This window comes from Syngnathoides biaculeatus, chromosome 7 (assembly GCF_019802595.1).
Source record: "Syngnathoides biaculeatus isolate LvHL_M chromosome 7, ASM1980259v1, whole genome shotgun sequence".
Lineage (NCBI taxonomy): Eukaryota > Metazoa > Chordata > Actinopteri > Syngnathiformes > Syngnathidae > Syngnathoides > Syngnathoides biaculeatus.
Window position 1 is genome coordinate 21648083 of NC_084646.1, and position 20052 is coordinate 21668134.

General features: G+C 40.8%; 1 protein-coding gene across 7 annotated transcripts in view; it reads right to left on the minus strand.

Moving 5' to 3' along the window:
• Positions 1-602: 602 nt before the first annotated feature.
• Positions 603-20052, minus strand: part of ttll7 (tubulin tyrosine ligase-like family, member 7) — a 104538-nt gene continuing 85088 nt past the window's right edge. For 6 of the 7 annotated variants that reach the window (XM_061826021.1, XM_061826018.1, XM_061826016.1 and 3 more), the window contains 5 exons: positions 16842-16922; positions 14515-14675; positions 8585-8758; positions 2758-2862; positions 606-2500 (listed from right to left, as the gene is read on the minus strand). In XM_061826021.1, the coding sequence (XP_061682005.1) occupies positions 2802-2862; positions 8585-8758; positions 14515-14675; positions 16842-16922 (477 nt within the window). In that variant the 3' untranslated portion in view covers positions 606-2500; positions 2758-2801. Of the gene's footprint in view, positions 2501-2757; positions 2863-6910; positions 7012-8584; positions 8759-14514; positions 14676-16841; positions 16923-20052 lie in introns of all 7 variants that reach the window. The other variant, XM_061826022.1, reaches the window with a different exon arrangement.

A 20052-nucleotide genomic window follows, 5' to 3' on the forward strand; every position in this document is an offset into this window, starting at 1 on the left:
CACTTCCGAGACCGTTGAGAGGATAAGTGGCTCGGAAAATGGATGGATGGGTACTTGGTGTCAAAGAAATATGTTGTAGCGATGCATCTTGACTGTTCTCAGGTCTTTGCATGTCAGGAAGGTCCAAAATGGAGCCTGCCTTTTAACGGAAGTTACAGAGCGTCTTTACTGCATGTGTATGTTTTAGCTCTGCTAAACAGCTCATAAAAAGATCAAGCAAACGTCTGTCTCCTTACTGCTTGCCAATTGCTGTTTTTACGGCCAGCAAAGCAGTCACGTACACACCTTAGCTCCCCCATACACTTTGCTTTTTTTCAAAATATGTAAAATCATCTGGAAGTCATTCATTTCTTGGACAACATAATGCAACGTGACTTCAATGTTTTTTGTACGTAGGGAACCTTCTTTCATTCTGGTTTAATTACAATTTAAACAATTAAAATACAAAATTATACAAATTTGGGCAGGAGGTGTCAACTACTAATGATTTTTCGACATCCCAATAGCTTGCAGTGTGAAAGAAATGGATGGATGAGTGGGTTGCAATAGTGTATCACTGCATTGCATCACAGTGAGTGCTGTTTAGCTGCTCAACAAATGGGGCAAATCCATTCCTTGTACCGTAGTTCATTTTTTTCCCCCCTTCAGTATTAGAATCAGAATCATCTTTATTCTCGTCTCTGGTAGTTGTAAGTGCTCTTGTATGACATTGATGACAAACAATCGAGACATAAAGACATTGCGGGAACAGTCACGGATTATTAAAGGCTGCTTGTAATCTGGAAATGATTAAACTTTTTTTGACAATTGTACAAAGGATGGAGAGTTCTATCACATCAAAGAGGCGTTAGGTGCCCAATAGAGTAATAAAGCAATCATTATTGTGGCTTTAGTTTGCATTAGTGGTGTTGAACTGCACATACAGTAATTATACAGAGATATTTTGTACATTTTGGATACCTTAGCAAAAACATTAATAATTTCCCTTTACCAATTCAATTCAGCTCAAGGAGAGCAAAATACAACGTTGGAGCAATTGTCTTGTTTGAATCTTTTATTGCTGAATAACAAAAAAAATCCCATTCCTCCATTGAAAAAAATGCCTTCAAAGTAATGTGTAATTTAATAACATCAAAAAATCTATATTTTGGTATTGTAAATTGATGTTCAGTACATATGTAAGGGGAAGTTACTTTGTTAGCAGTTTTAAATGGGATTGTTGCTGTATAGTTTTTGGCACACCAAATTAGTCATGACATTTTTTTCTGCAGAGAGCCACTAAAGTACTTAACACATAACACCACTTTTCTCCCAAACAATACTTTTTTTTTGTTTGTTTTTTACTCCACTGTCCTTAACAAGTCCTAGGGTGCTTAGTGAAATATTAACATTAGCATAAATGAAGTATGTAGATGAGCTTTTTACTGGCACATCCATGCTCTCAGTGTTCAGGCTGAGGGTCCTAACCAATCAATGTGCTGCACACAAATAATCTCAGAGTGATGGAAAAAGCACATCTTTGATCATCGTATCCTGTATCCGCTAATAACATTTTAAAGGGCAGTGTTTGGACAACTAGATGCAACTTTGAAAACTGTTCCAATACACCTGTCTCACAGGTAAAAAGCCAAGGCATGCAAGCATTTCTGCAATGTTTTTACTCTATTTAGAACAAAGTGCTCTTGCAAGATGTTGGTTCATCATGTTCTCTATGTGGCAATACACTTACATTCTAAACATTCTTTAGAAAGTCTGCACTCAATAACCTTTAAATGAGGTGTGAAACTTATTTTTTTAAATGGAAGGGTTATGTAAACTAGATCTTAAAACACTATAAACATAAATAATTTAATAAAAAGATTTTTAAAAGCTATCTCAATTCCTTGTGAGTATGCAAAGGAAATAGCAAAAATAAATAAATTTGTGGGTATCATTCCATGGCTGTGTTCTGCGTCAGCAATCACTGCATGCGTGGAACATATGACAAAATAAGTAACTACAGTACATAAATAAAAATCCTTGTATTGTTAAATAACTGATATTCTTTCCTCTTACAGTACCACAAGGTGTTGCTGTACAGCGAGTTGTTAAAATAGAGCAATTACAATATGAGCGGAGGGTCTGTCTTATGTTATTGGGGTGAAGGCAACATTAAGGGGGTTTGGATGGCAGTGCCAATGTACTATCAATGGAAGCGTTGGTCGTCCCAAATCTCCTGGCTTTTGTTGATCTGTCTCAGGGCAATTGCCAACAATCTAGTCTCCATTGTGTGTCCAGAGCTCTTAAAAGCCGAGAACCACACTGGGAGTTTGGGAGAAAGTCACAGGAAGCAGACTGAAGTCAAAAGGCCAACGCCTCCAAAGCCACGGTGACCTCAGACGTGTCCCATCCTGGCAGCAAAAAGACTGCGTGAGCGTGGTGCGGCCGAGGAGATGTGGCCAAAACTGGACGAAGGCCACTTTATGATGAACTGGGAGGTCACTGGCAGGAGATACTGTACCTGGACAGGCGGAGGGATGGCAGGACAAGGTGAAAAGATGGACATAATGAGAGGATTAGAGATACGGGGAGTCACGCTTTAGAGGTCAGAATGCTCATGGTTTTCATGATTTTATGTTCTTTTCATAGGGGCCTGCTATTATGACAATACGCTTAATCTTTTAACTCTACACTGGTGTGCATTAGAAATTCTAATGAGAACTTTAACTTCCATGCTTAATTTTGTTACAGTAGGTATTATGACCAGAAAATCCTCACCTATCATTCTGCGGCACAGACGTCAGTAGCTTTCTTAGACTTTTCTATGACACCTTCCACCGAGACAAAGCAGTGAGGCAGCTCCTGCTAACAGCGTTCCAGTACCTGAGAATGAGACCAGCGTCAGTTTGAGAGAAGAGTCAGGAGGGCCTGAACCGTCCCACATCCTCCTCAGTTACTGGAAATGAGTCAGATATGGTTGTCAAAGCAATGTCAGAGGAGATGATTAAATCCTGGATATGGTTCGCTGGAGGTTATTCAAAAATGTCAGGGTGGCCACACAACATGAGACAGTGGAAAGGTGGAATTCTTCCAAACTTATCATTTGGAAGAATGCCTCACATTGACATATCTGCATCATCTACAACCAAAGAACCTAAAAACTCATGTAGTTAAATACAACGGTGAATAGAAATAGTCCCACAGAGACATTTCGACGTGTCAGTCTAATCAAAGGGAAGCCATTAAGGATTGCAAGGTGAAGAAATATCTTCCTTTAAGCTGGGGCAAAGATAATACACTTTTCTCTGGCAGCTCTCTTTCCTTGGCAAATAGCTTTCAGACAAATTAGCTGGGCAGCGTCTTCTAATGTCGACCAGAAAAAAAAAAAGAGAAAGTGTGTCGCTGAGGGCGTTCACTGCAGCCTCAGACACAAGAGAGTTAGGAGAGATTCAAATTAACTTCACTGAGTTCAATGAGTGTCCTTGAAAAAGGCTTTAAGTGGGCTGTAGGTATCCCTTCAGCCCATCCATCCTCTACTATCGTTGGACTCCATGAACACTTCAGTCCAGCTTTTCATTTGCAATATATATATCGTGATTTTCCAAGTTATCATATCTATGAATACCTTTCTCACTTTTGCTGGAATTACTGAACCGGGAATTCTGCAAGCAGGCAAGGCATAAAAATCCCAGTCAAATAAGTTTTAAAAAAAATCAAATATTGAATACCCGCTGGGGGTTAAAGTGTGTGCTCAGTGTTTCCACTGCTGCTCTACTATTCACTTTGAGCCTAGTCTGCCCGTAAAACAAATCACAGTCGTGGTAGTCGTGCATATCTGACATCCATGCAGCCCTCTGTCACTGCTGGGTACATTTAATTGGAGCCTCATTCGTCATCTTCCAGGTCCGGCCTCGCTTTGATCAAGAAGAAGATCTCGGTAACAACGTTCTGCTGTCTTGAAAGCCGCTTTAAGGCTTGCTCATACACTTCGAGTTTCATCTATCAGCTGAGACCGAAATCTCCTCTCGAGCTTCTTGTCTTGCATTCACATTTACACAGTAAGAACTGACAGGCCTTCCATGCCACTCCACGCAACTGCCATGCTAAATCAAAAGGCCCAACAAACGGATTTACCTACATTAAGCAGAAACGCAAGGCTGCTATGAAAGCTGATGCAATCATAGACCGAGTGCTACAAAGCGGCTTGAAGGTTATCTTTGGCCCATATTCAACTCTACACCCCAATTAACCCTAATTACTTCTCAAACAGATAAAGGTTTACAGAGTCTGAAACCTCTGTCATGATGGTAAAAAGGTAGAGGCATATAATTTTAGTCTTAATAACATAGTCATTAGTGGACCCATTGGACCAGTTCCTCTGCCTCCGACACAGGCTGAAGGACTTTTTCAAAAGGTTGTAGACACACCTGCTCAGGGTACTCCACAGGGAAAAACGCTTGAATGAGGAGGCAGGTGTGGTCAACAACAGACAACCTAAAGACCCCACTTGGCCGGATGCCAACGTTTGGGATGAATGTTTCTTGGTGTGTGCCTACATGCATATACACCCCATATAGTTTTGTAGATGCTAATAACTGTAGTAGTAGTGTAAGTAGTGTTGGAGAATGGGGTCAGCAAAAAAATGTCTTACTTTTTTTCCTTCAAGTGTTGGCGCACAAGTTGATTCATTAACGAATCAGGAGAGATCCCTGAGGCTAGATTTACACTCCAGGTGTCTTGCAAATTCAGACTGAGATTCTTTTAACTATTTACACATATTTTCAAAGTGATCCAAATCAGATGTGACTGAATGCATTGGCCTCGATTTACTCTTCATCCCACTGCTTCAAATGCAAGTAACCCAACATTACGACTCATAGCAAATAATTTTTAAAAATGTATGCCATCTGTTCATTTACTATGTAACTTTGGCAGATATCCAATCCGATTTTTTTTAATCCATATTTGGAAGGCTTGATTCCAATATGATCATTTTCAATGTAAATGTATTTGTTATCCTCTTTTTACTGCGATGACCAATATGTGAACTGGGCCAACAAATTGACCCAGGTGGTAAAAGTCCAGCTAAAGTCCCTCTTGAATATTTGTTTAAATGTTTTATCTGAGCAAAAAAATGGGACAAATCTATACATCCAACTTGGTGAGAAGGCACTTTTGGTTCCAACATGATTGTACCCCAATGCAAGAAGCAAGGTCCAAAAAGGCATACTTGGGGAATTCAGTGAAACACCTGAACCAGAGCAGCGACTGTATCCAGGCCCTTCTCTTAGGTCCAACGTCACTAACTTCAAACCTCACAAACAAACAAAATAACAACAATTGACCCCTCCGTCCAGGGCACTTAACCACGCCCCCTGAAGTGACGTCACGCCACGTGCGCTGACGTAAGACAAACAGTAAAAATGGCAAATACAATACAATACATTCTGAACTGAGACAGACTCCATGCTTTTGATTTCATTCAAATCAACGATATATTATAGATTCTAAATACAATACATTCTTAACTGAGAGAGACGCCATGCTTCTGATTTCATTCAATCATTCACACGTAGCAATGTTATGCGAGCGGAGAACGTCTCATTCATTTATACGAGACGTGGATTAAAAATCAAATTTAGGGCATATCTTCATGCAAACACAGTCTGGTTAAGCTTCTGGCCGCGAGCCAGCAAGAAATCAATACGTTTGTACAGTCCGATCGTCGCTAAATATCGCTCAACAAAGAATAAGTGTGTCAATCGTTCACACGCAGCAGTGTTATGCTAGCGAAGAACTTCGAATTCATTTATACGAGACATGTATTGAAAATTAAAAATAGGGCATACCTTCGTGCAAACATATGTCTTCCGGTTGATATTAGATGGATTTAGTTGATGATGTGGTCTTCCACAAAGTTTGATCCATCGAAGGCATTTTTCGTATTGGGTCTTCGGTTTTGGAAAGGGTACGAATCGAACTCCACCAACTAGCCTTTCAGGATACCTGTCATCACTATTACAAAGTCCGTGACTACACCTCTTAACCATATTTTTTGTTAAATAACCCAAATACGCGATAAAACGCTAACTAAACCTATACTGGACCATTCAATGTTGTCAGAGAAAATGGCGGGAGCAAAAACGGGCTTTGGTCTATGCAGATCTCTGGCCTCTGATTGGTCAGTGACGCGGATTGCGCAATATCCACGGAGGGGTCAATTATTATAGAAAGAAAGAAAGCTATCAAAGCTGCAAATGAAAAGAAATATTTCTTTCATTCTTAACAGAATGCCCAGAAAACAGTTCGTCTGCTTTTTGGAATCCAATTAATTGTTAGTATTTGATATCTTTTATAGTGGATTTAGATTACTTGTATTTTTAAATAAAACTTTTTAAAAGCAGTCTCATACTAATATGTGACAGGCAATCAAGGCAAGTCAAACAACATATACCAAAAAGAACTATACAGGCACATGGCACCCACAGGTAGCCGAGTGACACCAACACTCTTTATTAATAGTATTGATGTGGTGCAAAGTGAGGCAACCTTTATATAAAATGCACTCAGGCACAGAAGCATTGAGCGAAAACCTCTGTTTTAGCATATGGCAGCAGGGTGACGCACAGCAAGCCAGGCCTAAAGGTTGCAGCATCGACAAACTCCAGACAGTCTCAATATGGCTTCTCCTTCCCTTCAAATATTGCATATACACAATTTGGAATTGATCTTAAAACAAATTCAAAATTCCCCAAAAAACATCATTTCAATGCAAGAGAGAGGAAGGAGAGGAAACCATCCTAGACTGTTTTTGCTGAGGGCAGGTGGTCCCATGTGTGCAATCTAGCAGTGACAAGCAGAAGGGCAGTGATCGAGGGACAGTGCCGGAAGATGAGGGTTGGGGCTTAGCACAACTAAACCAAGCAGAGACCTGCATCAGGGGGTGAAGAGACGGAGGAGGAAGAAGAAGCGGCAGCGACAGCAGCAGAGGCGGAGCCATGGGTAGAGGCTGGTCCAGGAGGAAATGGTACACTTTTTTTCCCCAACATAGACATATATAGACACAGAAGTCATCAGGAGAGACAGGCACATGCATGCTTGAATAGACTCTCAAGGTTACACCTGCTGCAAAAACATGGATACAGCAACACACTCTTTACATGCTTGTGTGGGTTATTAAATCCCATTATTCTATTCTCTATTGATATTTTTTATTCTTATGTTAAACTGACATGAGGGAAAACTAGGGCGACCATATTTGGGTAGTCCAACCCTTAGTGGTCCAACGACCCGTGGTATGAACACAAGGCTCACACAGTTGTAGAGTTTTTACACTGTAGGTGCTAAGTGATAGCCTGTTAAAATGTGCGCGAGAGTTATGAATCATGTAAAACGAGGCCCCGGGAAAAGAAGAGCGCTCTCGCTCTCATAGGGTCATTTGCTACACAGGCTCATCTGGGCTCTAATTGAATTAAGCAGGCCTCAGGGGGGGCCTGGGCTAACCTGAGCACTAATCTGTGGACTATTTTTTCCTATTAACAACACACTCACCCTCCCCATCTCCTGCTCTCTCCTGTGTGCTGGCCCAAAGCATATCCACTTTAAAAATTCACCCACTAAATCTGAGTGGCTGCTTTTCTGGAGGGATCAGCCTAAAAGAAGATGATTTTCAGTGGCCTTTATTAAATCCTCATTGGATTTTTTTGTGATGGAGATGATGGCTCTGAGGCTCTTTGAAGCAGAAGCAGTTCCTGGCAAATTAAATTGGTCAACATTTTCTTACCTTATTAAGATATGTATCCATGTATTACACGTGTTTAATGTGATATTTAGCACATTGGAAAGTTACGTTTTACCTAAATTAATTTAATAAAGTTTAATAATTTACATTCTTAATCTTGTAAACATTTTTCCATTGTTAAAGTAAAACCAGGATCAAAATTCTAACAAATATATGTATATAAATATATATACACACACAATTTCATGTTATCTGATGAAAACTCAGTATGTTAACATACAATGTTCCTTTTTGCTTGCTCAGTACTAGAAATATAAACATAATTCCTCACTTCTCTGTGTATTTAATCCCCGTACAATATGTGTTTTGTGCAATACTGTAATGGCTTGCAATGAAGATTGCAGCGTAGTGTTTGTTTGTGGAGAGAGGTGTAAAGATATAAAACCAAGTTTCTACAAAAGCTAAGAATACTAATAAATATAATAAAGTTGTGATACAAGCTAATTGTGCATTTAGATATGCAGTGCATGGCTGAATACGAGATATTCACATTATATTAAAAAGACAAAATCTTAAAAATGTGGACAATTCACATTGAATAAACTGTACTACTGATCGTCTTATGGGTCTTACTGTAGTAAGACAGAAGTAAAGCTCAACATCTTGTGGCAGGATTTTTGGAACCTGAGAACAACTAGTAAATTATATTTCTTAAATCCTGTCCTGTCAAATGTATGTATCCTTTACTATTGTTTGGCCACCCAGATGGATAACTTACTCTCAAGTGCACAGGAAACACAATACAAAAATAAAGGAACTTCACAGGACTGGGGAAACTTCACAGGAAGCCTTTTGTTCCCTCACCTGGTGTCGTCCCATTCTGGGCTGAGACCGGTCAAAGAGCCCCGGGACTCAGAGACAAACTTGTAAACGACCAATAAACAGTCTCGGCACAGCTGAACCAGCCTGCGGCAGCATTGCAGCTCCTGAGGCGAAACCACCTCACTGCTCTTACTGAAGATGCTCTCCCATGATGAACTGGAGGGTAAAAGACAAACAAACACAGTTCAGTCAACAGTTATTATGTCAAACTTTCCAGGATTTAGATTTTTTTTTCATACTACAGTACTGAGTAGTATTATAGCATTGGTCACGGTGGAGCATGTGACCAGGATGTCAGTCCAAAGTTTCTGGGTTAAATCTCAGGTCATGTCATTTGATTTAGCGTTTGCATGAAGCCATGTACTTGCATGTTTTTTCTCAGGACACTCCATCTTGCCCCTACATTTGCAAAAGCATACTTTAGCTTAACCGAAGGGAATTTGATTGCATTTGCGACTCCCAGATACAAATTTATCCATCTCATGCAGATGTCCTAGAAGAGCAAATTTGCATAGTTGGAAAGGGAGACCGAACTACCCAATTCCTATTTCACTTCGTGTTGGCGCAATGGGCAACTATCCCAATACTTTTGTCCAAATTAAGTTTTTTCCAATATATTGTTTGTGTGTTGTCCATTCATCTATTTTCTATACTGCTTAACCTGTTCAAGGGGTACTCGAGCCTATCCCAGCTGGATTTGGGCAAAAGGCAGACGACACCCCAAACTGGTCGACTATCAATCACAAGTACGCGCGTGTGTTGTATCAATGAGAATATACACATTCCTTTTGTCACACAGATGCGCAGGAAGACAAACAGACACACTAAGAGGAAGGCTGAAACAAATCCGAGCACAGTTAACCCCCTTTAAACCCTGGACATACCCCTTACTGAGAGAGATCTTAAACAATGGAGCTGCACAACCGTGTGTGGTGCGTTTGATGTCAACCCTCTTTCGCTCCTTAGGGGGGTGGGAGCTGCATCCTCTCAAAGGTTTCAAAACTGGTCCATTCCCCACCTCTTAAACATTTTCAAAGCCTGTTGAATTCATCGCCCACAGTGCAGCTGGGCTGTTTGATAGTTCCTAAGTCCCTTAGATAAAGTATCAAACAAGAGCCAGAGAGGAGTGGGGTGGATGGTTTGCATTTGGATTTGAAACAGATTTTTGCAGTGTTCATCTCTGTTGTAGCTGTGTGACACCAGGGCCCCCTGGTGGGTCCATCCGTGTTCGGGCCTGACCCCCTATTAGGAGATGCTGCATGGACAATATGCAAGCAAGCTATCCGGATCAACCAGAGCATGCTGTGATCACACAAAAGCTCCACAATGTGCAGCTACTGCTGGTAGCTGAAGCTAAGCTAATCCTTGTGGGCCGCTGATCTGAAAAATCTGTCTTCAAGGTTTTTTTTGTTTGTTATTTTTTTTTATGATGTCCCAATCCTAATGACAGCATCAGCTTTTTGAATTTGCTTGCTACCTTCCTTACGCTTCCAAAATTATGCCTGGCAAGGTGCACAAGGAGAAACAGTAGCTAATACATTTTAATAAAAAAACTAAACTAACTAAAACAATCTCCTTCATACTCCACGCGATATTACACGAACAACTAAATGTCCATTTACATGAAACCATTATGTTTTGGTTGTCCATTTACACCTAGATGCACTCTGATAATTCAAACATCTGATAATGGTTTTCAATGTGGAAATGACACCACCACAGTATTTTTTCCATGTAAATGGTCATCTGTAGAAAAGGAGGAGACGCACATGCGGTGTTTAATGCAGGCATAAATGAGCCGGCACTATTAAAACAACCATGATGAATCAGCATATCGTTTCTAACAGTTCTACATTAACGTTTATGTTAATGTATTGGGTTATGGCAAATGTTAAATCAATTTAGTCTAGTGCATCTAAACGCTTAGAATGTAGTTGAACATTTTATTTCAGTATTTAAATTCAAAAAGTGAAACTAATATTGTTACTTCTATACAATCATTAAACTGGCAAATATTTCGCGTCTTTTTATCTTTTAATTTTTATGATTATGGCTAACAGCTAATATACACACCAAATACAGTATCTCATAAAATGAGAAGATCTGTAAAAGTTGAACACCGTAAACCATTCCAATCACAATCACCTAATGACTTCAAACACACGCAACTGATTGCTGAGCCTTAAAATGGTCTCAATTCTGGTCCAGTCACCTCTAAAATCATTAGGATGACTGCTAACTTGACTGCTGTCCAGAAGCCGGTCATCAAAACCCTCCAACAAGAAAGGCAAGTCACAAAATCTTAGTACTCAAGAGACTGACTGTCTTAAGAGGAACCCATTCAAAAATTTAACGGAACTTCACAAGGAGTGAAGTGAGGTTGGAGTCGGTGTGTCAAGGGCAACTGTGCATGTATCAAGGAATTTGGCAAAGCAGAGGTTTCCTGGTGTCAAGATACTCATGAACAAGAGACGTCTTTCTGGGATAAGGAGAAATAATACTGAATGCTCATCCAGTGTGTATGACGGATTCTGTCACGTTTTTGATGCTCTCTCTTAAATACTTCAAGTTACACTCTTTGAGAACCCAGTGTCAAAGTAAATGGATTCCATGAACTATCCTTATCCTGTCACAATGAGGTGTTTTGACATCAGCATAAACAGATTTATTCAAAGAAAAAAAAAGATGTGATGGCAAAACTTCTAGGACTTCTTCTTCTTTTCCTTTCGCCTTATCCCAATTAGGGGTCGCCACAGCGTGTCATCTTTTTCCATCCAAACGCATCTCGTTCATCCTCCTCTCTAACACCCATTGTCCTCATGTCCTCCCTCACAACATCCATCAACCTTTTTTTAGTCTCCCTCTCACTCTTTTGCTTGGCAGCTCCATCCTCAGCACACTTCTACCAACATACTCACTCTCTCGCCTCTGAAGATGTCCAAACCATCAAAGTCTCCTCTCTCGAACCTTGTCTCCAAAACATCCAACTTTCGCTGTCCCTCTAATGACCTCATTTCTAATCCTATCCAACCTGCTCACTCCAAGCGAGAACCTCAACACCTTCATTTCTGCTACCTCCAGTTCTGGTTTCTGTTGTTTCTTCAGAGCCACTGTCGCTAATCCTTCATGGCCGGCCTCACCACTGTTTAACAGTGAAGAAAATAAGTATTTGAACACTCTGCTATAATGCAAGTTCTCCCACTTAGAAATCATGGAGGGCTCTGAAATTTTCATCGTATGTACATGTCCACTGTGAGAGAGATAATCTCAGAAGAAAAAGCCAGAAATCACAATGTATGATTTTTTTAACTATTTATTTGTGTGATACAGCTGCAAATAAGTATTTGAACACCTGTCTATCAACTAGAATTCTGACCCTCAAAGACCTGTTAGTCCGCTTTTAAAAGTCCACCTCCACTCCATGTATTATCATGAATCAGATGCACCTGTGTGATGTCGGTGGCTGCATAAAGAGACCTGTCCAGTCCACCCCATACAATCAATAGGACTCAAACTTGTAACATGGCCAAGACCAAAGAGCTGTCCAAAGACACCAGAGACAAAATTGCACAACTCCACACGGCTGGAAAGGGCTATGGAGAAATTGCCAAGTAGCTTGGTGAAAAAAGGTCCACTGTTGGAGGAATCATTAGAAAATGGTAGAAGCTAAACATGACGGTCATTTACAATTGGAGTGGAGCCCCATGCAAGACATCACCTCATGGGTTCTCTATGATCCTTAGAAAGGGTGAGGAATCAGACCAGGATTACGCGAAAGGACTTGGTCAATGACCTGAAAAGAGCTGGGACCGCCGTTTCCAAGGTGACTGTTGGTAATACACTAAGACATCATGGTTTGAAATCATGCATTTTTCTGCACATGGGACAGGACGACTGCACTGTATTAAAGAGAGGATGACTGCGGCCATGTATTGTGAGATTTTCGGGAACAACCTCTTTCCCTCAGTCAGAGCATTGAAGAAAACCAAGGAGTGGCTCCGTAAGAAATATATCAAGGTTCTGACGTCTCCGGACCTAAACCCATTAGAAAATCTTTGGAGGGAGCTGAAACTCCGTGTTTCTCAGCGACAGCACAGAAACCTGACTGATCTAGAGGAGATCTCTGTGGAGGAGTGGGCTAAAATCCCTCCTGCAGTGTGTGCAAACCTGTTTAACAACTACAGGAAACATTTGGCCTCTGAAATTGCAAACAAAGGCTACTATACCAAATATCAACATTGGTTTTCTCAGGTGTTCAAATACTTATTTGCAGCTGTATCACACAAATAAATTGTTAAAAAAAAAAATCATACATTGTGATTTCTGGATTTTATTTTTAGATTATCTCTCTCACAGTGGACATGCACCTACGATGAACATTTCAGACCCCTCCATGATTTCTAAGTATATATATAAAATACTTATTTTCTTCACTGTATAAACTTTACCCTTCATCCTAGCGGATACTCTTCTGTCACATAACAAACCAGATACCTCCGCCAGCTGTTCCAACCTGCTTGTACCCGTTTCTTCACTTCCTTACCACACTCTCCATTGCTCTGTATTGTTGACCCAAAGTATTTGAAGTCGTCCACCCTCGCTATCTCTTCGACCTGGAGCTTCACTCTTCCTCCTCCACTCCTCTCATTCACCCACATATATTCTGTTTTACTTTGGCTAATCTTCATTCCTCTTCTTTCCAGTGCGTGCCTCCATCTTTCTAATTGTTCCTCCACCTGCTCCCTGCTTTCACTGCAGATCACAATATCTTCTGCGAACATCATGGACCAAGAGGATTACAGTCTAATCTCATCTGTCAGCCTATCCATTACTACCACAAACAGGAAGGGGCTCAGCGCGGAACCCTGATGCAGTCCCACCTCCACCTTAAATTCTTCTGACACACCAACGGCACATCTTACTGCTGTATTCTAACATATTTCTGTGCCACACCAGACTTGCGCATGCAGTACCACAGTTCCTCTCTTGGTAATCTGTCATAGGCCAACTGCGACTATCTGAGTATATTCTATTTTCCCACTGGACAGACAAAGGACACAAACTTGGGACCTGTGTCCTTGCAGTGACTCATACATCGCTTCATCACATTAAAAAACAAAAGTATGATCAAATTATGTTATAGGGAAAATGTTTCAGTTGACCATCAAAGTCTCCAATAACAACCTCAAGCAGTAAAAGAACATCAATCACTTTCTGTGTTGAACACAAGCTTTTTTTCCCCTCACTCTCACCTCTGAAAGTGTGCCAAGTAACAGCGCAGATTGGTGATCTTCTGTACTCTGTCTCTAGAGTTCCATGTTTGTTTCATTGCCAGAAAGTTTTAAAAGAATGCACAGCAGTAGGGTTTGATCAGGAATATCAGTTTTATATACATATGTGTATATATATAAACATATAAAGACACACACATACACACACACACACACACACACACATATATATATATATATATATATATATATATATATATATACACACGTATATATATCAACACACACACATGCATGGTAAAGTTATTTGAAGACTGAATTGCGCGTTGGTGTGAATATGAGTGAGTGTTTATGTGTGCTCTGCTATGTGTGCTGGCAGCCAGTTCAGTGTCTACCTCGACTTCTGCCCGAAGTTGGCTCCAGCAATCCTACGACCCTTGTGAGGATAAGCGGCTCACAAAATGGATGAATGGATGGATAGTTTATTGTGCCAAAATCAACCAATGTATGCTCAGGAAGGACAGAATTGATATCATGGTTAGGGAAAAAAAGCTCACTCAAAAGTCCAATATTTGCCCACAGCAAAGCATAAAAAAGAAAAAAGAAAAAAAATCAACCTAGCAACTAGTCACTTGGGGCACTCTTAAGTCAAGGTAGGACTGAATGACATCACAATCTTACCCAGAGTTAGAGAAGCAGTTCCAGAGGCCCTGGCCGTGACTCCAGAGTAGTCGGTTGAAGACACGGTTAAAGAGGCGATACAAGTGGAGGCTTTCCAATTCTGGCTCTTTCCAGATCCGCTGTAGTGCTGAGCGTACATTGGTCCTCACAATGTCTAAAACCTAAGGGGGGTACGGTTAAAGGGAAAGGAAGGAAGACTTTGACAATATTTTTTTCCCATATAAACTTACAAATGACTAAAAGTAACGGAGCCACTTCTTCAAAATGTACACATATAAGGCTCCCTTCCCAACCCAAAACACACACACACAAGTTTCAGTTGCGTGTTTAAGAAACTAAGTTTGCATCCACGTTAGTGCTTGGTCACACGTCTGCTCTGTGTGTGTGCGCGCATGTGTGCGCACATGCATGCATCCGTAGATGTGTCTAGTCTGTGGAGGCGAATGGAGAAAAAGTACTTCATGAGGCAGCCACTGGTGAACATTGGCTAGAACTAATTGGTGTAATACCGTCCATCTTTGACAGAATGTGTCAAAATGTGAGGGCACTTGGTCCAGCTTTCCATCTTCCTTTCTACCTACACCTTTTTTCGTTGTTCCCGCATTGTTTCCTTTTTTTTTCTCCAATCCTATCACAGAGCTCTGCTGTGGCTTTTTGGACTTTTGATTCCTTGCTCCTCATTACTGACGCGCCTGTCAGATTATACGTGCGTGCATGTGTGTTTGTGACACAATGAGACAAGATTTGCCTTCAGCAACACGAGGCGAGCCAGACATGCATACACGCTGTCAGACAAACTGAAAGATGAGTACACACATACACACACACGCACGCTCATGTTTTGGTATGGTAATCAGATGGCAGTGCGGTGGGCGCTTCATTCCTGACCTCTGCCTGTTTCTCATTAGGCTGCTCCATACCACTCAAACATCAGCATCACCGCAAAGCCAAGCACAGTGGGAGAGAAAGTGGCGGCTGAGAGATGGCATCATTAGGGGCACACTTACTGTGTGTCATTTCAAAGTTGCCCTCTCTTCTAGTTTGTTTACATCATCTTTCAGTTTTGAATCTCTTAAAATGGTGAGGTAATGAGCCTGAGTTTGCCTGAGCTTTCATCCCCTCAAATGATTGTAAAACCTAGTTCTATTAACATAAATATAAAAAAAAATAAATACTGGCGGCACGATGATCGACGGCTTAGCACGTCTGGTTCAGAGTTCCGAGGACCCGGCTTCGAACCCAGCCTCGCCTATGTGGAGTTTGCATGTTCTCTCCGTGCCTTCTGTGGGTTTTCCCCAGGTACTCTGCTTTTCTCCCACATCCCAAAAACATCCATGGTAAATTTATTGAAATCTCTAAATTGCCCATAGGTGTGAATGTGAGTGTGAATAGTTTGTTTTATGTGCCCTGTGATTGGCTGGCGACCAGTTTAGGGTGTACCCTGCCTCTTGCCAAGAGTCAGCTGGGATAGGCTCGAGCATGCCAGTGACCCTAGTAAGGATAAGCGGTAAGGAAAAAAAATACTGTTATAAGTACATCATTCAACTTCAACACAACTTCTACAGTGTAGAATCATACCTCTCATTTTCTGGACATTTTGGCTATCCAAACTCCAATAATGATGTACCTTTATGACATAAAGACACTTCTACATACAGTAAATGCCCTACTTCTACAAGTTCAGAGTATTTTGTTGACGCCTCCTTATATTTTCGTGTACGGCGACCGCGCTGCCATCACTGTGCCTCTCCCGCGTGTCGTTTACCATTATACTTGAGCGCAACCCATATACGCAGTTATAAAAATGGTTGCCTGGAGTCATACAAGAGTGGCTCCAACTATAGGGGCATACTTGGTATATACAGGTAAATATAATTTTGATTCTGACTCGTGTGAATGTGAGTGTAAATGTTTGTTTCTCAACATGTGCCCTACGAATGGCTGGTGACCAGTCCATAGTGTATCCTGCTTCTTGCTCAAAGTCAGCTCGACTAGACTCTCCAGCTCTTCTTGGACAAGAATCGGTAGGTGGACTGCTACAGATTAGTAGGCTTCCATTATTAAATTTTTCAACAATATCTTATCTATCTTTCTCTTCAGCCTAGCAGGCTCTAACTGTGTATTTTGTAATTAGCATGACCTTATTCTGTTATCTTAATTTTGTGCTCATTACTTAAAAGAACAAAACAATCTGAAAATGGAACTATCAAGTATGTTTTATGATATGTCTTACAAAAGACCTGCAGTAAATACGATCATTATTTTCTCTGCAAAGGGCAATTAACATGATAATACTGAGTACAAAAAATTATATTGTATCTGCTTACCTTCCGTTGTTTAGTGGAGTCCAACTTTACAAGCCAGTAAGAGGCTACCTTTTGTTTATGATACTTCCAGTTGTCAAGTATCTGTGGACAAAATATAAAAAATTTATTTGACCATAACTGACCTGAAGCTTATCACATTACAAATAGTGAATAGTGAACCTTCATTTTATTTTTGGTGTGGCAGCAATATGCTTCTGTACCGTAATGGACTCCATCGATCTATTTTCTGAACCACTTATCCCCACGAGGGTCGCAAGAGTGCTGGAGCCAATCCCAGCTATCATCTGGCAGGAGGCGGGGCACACTCTCAATTGGTTGCCAGCCAATCGCAGGGCACATGGCGACGGACAACAGTCTCACTTGCAATCACATCTATGGGCAATTTGGAGTCTCCAATTAATGCTTGTTTTTGGGTTGTGCGACGAAACCGGAGTGCCCAGAGAAAATCCACGCAGGCACGGGGAAAAAATGCCAACTCCTCACAGTTTGTGTGATTTTGTGTTTCATTTAATTTTAATCTCTTAATGTAAATTTCTTTTAATGAAAGACTAATGAGAGGTGAAAAACAAAATATTTTAACACCATAGAATAGAAGAGGGGTGTAAAAAAAAGTCATAAAATTGTTTGATAATTCCCCGAAGCTCGTGTTATTATGCAAAAATGTGTATCTACTGAGGGAAAACACATACATACATAGGTAGTTGCAGTAGTACCATTAAAGTAGTACAGTCCTTTTCCAAAAAAGCAGTGTGTAAAAGAAAATTCATTTATAAGTGGTGGTGTCGTGCTACACTTGCCTGAGTTGGTGCGGGCAGTGTGAGTTCAGTTGTCACTCAGTGACGGTGTGAAAATGTGTGCGACTGGTTGTCCGTGTCTATATGTACCCTGCCATTGACTGGTGACGAGTTCAGGGTGTAGGCCGCCTTTCGCTTGAAGTCAGCTGGGATAGGCTCCGGCGCCATGTGACCATAATCAGGATAAGCAGGATTGAAAATGGATGCTTTATTTATTTCCATAATAACATTGAAAAATATTAAACTCTCATAGATTATAGATTCAGAACCCACAATTTCAAGAATTTATTTTTTATTTTATACGATTTAGGCTTCCAGATACAGATCTGGAATTAAAAACATTTGAGAGGAAAAAGAATTAGGGTTACATTTATTCATCCATCCATTTTCTTTGCCACTTATCCTCACAAGGATCGCAAGGAGTGCTGGAGCCTATCCCAGCTGTCAACGGGCAGGAGGTGGGTAGACTCTGAACTGGTTGCCAGCCAGTCGCAGGGCACATGGGTCATATTTAATAATTCAAAATATTGTACTTTCAAAAGAATAATGTTAATCTTCAATTCTTGGTTGGGAATCCCTTTACTTTAATTACTGCCTCCATGCACCATAGCTTTGCAGCAATCAGCATGTGGCATCACTTGGGAGGTACGGAAGCCAAAAGTTACTTGATGCTTGCTGTCATTTCTTCTTTGTTTTGGGGTGTGGTTCCCCTCATTTTCCTCTAGATAATACCCTCTAGATTCTCAATGGGGTTTAGATCTAGTGAGGTGGCAATCAATGTGATGGCTTGGGCATCAAACTAGGTTTTGGTGGTTCAGGTGGTATGTGCAGCAGCCAGGTCCCGCTCTCCATACAGAACCTCAGCAGACAGAATCAATGAAGTCCTCTAAAACAATTTGGTGGACTGTTGCGATGATCTTGGATTTCAGAAATCAGAGTTGACTAACACCTGCACTGGACATTGCAGCCCAAATCATGACTGACTGGATATTTTACACTGGACCTCAAGCAGCTTAATTTCTGTTCGTCACCAGTCTTCCTCCAAAAACCTGGATATTGATTCCTAAAGAAAAATCTGACTTTACTGACAGTGGAAAAAAGGACCTCAAACCACTGGACAATAGTCCAGTCCTTCTCCTTGGCACAGTTGAGACACTTCCTATATTGGCTCAGGCTCAGGCTCAGTCTTGACCTGAGGAACCCAACAATTGTAGGCCATCTTCTGGACGTTCCTGTCTTCTCCTACCACATTTTGTCTTTTCACCAGACTTTCCATTAATATACTTGGGCACAGCACGCTGTGAACAGCCAGCCTCTTAAGCTATGAACTTTTGTGGCATAAGCATCCTACGGAAGGTATCAATATTGTATCAATGAGAGTATAATGGGCCTTATCAAAGACTGTGACGAGTTTGCGTATCAACAGGAAGAGGTGAGGTTGGAGCTATGGTGTGGCTAACAAAACCTGGAAATGAATGAACTTAAGACTGGAAAGATGATTATGGACTGCAGGAGGCATCCTTCACCACAGCTGCCACTCAGACTGTCCAAATGTATTGTGTGAACTGTTGAGACCTTGAGGTTCCTGGGAATCACAGTCTCTTAGGACCTTCTGAAAATATTTTTGGCTCCCTCTCCCCCATTTTTAGGGACTTGCATACTACTTGAACTAGAACAAGACTGAACAAAATCCTCTCAGACCCTCCACATCTTGGGCACCAACTCTTCCAAGTCCTTCGCTGAGGTAGACATTACTGAAAATTGCAAACCAAAACTAACAGGGGCCCCAACAGCTTCTTCCCCCTCACAATTAACTTCTTATACAGATAACTTAAAATTCAATTTTTGGTCGAGTTTATTGTCAGATTTTTGCCGGGCCAATTACACATTACTCATCCACTCACTGTAGTAGTCTCGCCACGCTACACTACTTGCATATCTGTTGTTGACCAATACTGGCCACTCATCTCCCTGAGTAGTATTTAATGACAGTTGGGGACACCTAGGGAAACTGGTGCACATGCTTTGAGTTTAGTAGATGATTAGCCTGTCACACTAAGTTTCTAACATGGATGACCTGCAAAATTTGGGCTGACTTCCTCACTTCTAATTTTTTTAATTCCTCATTCCATGGGTTTTATGAGCTGGAAGCCCAAATTATGTAAAAATAAATGTTTTTTTAATTAAACTGTGGGCCCTAAATGTAAAATCTATGAAAGTTAAACTTTTGAAAGGAATTAGAGAAATAAATGAACTTTTCCATGAAATTGCTTTTTTTTTTTGTAAAGCGCCTGCATATGAAAGGAAGTTAAACAACATTTTTTTTTTATCTGTTCCTTCTGAGTGAAAATTGTTTGTGCCAGCACATTTGTCAGTTACTATAATATGTAGACAAATTCCCCTTAATTAAAGCATAC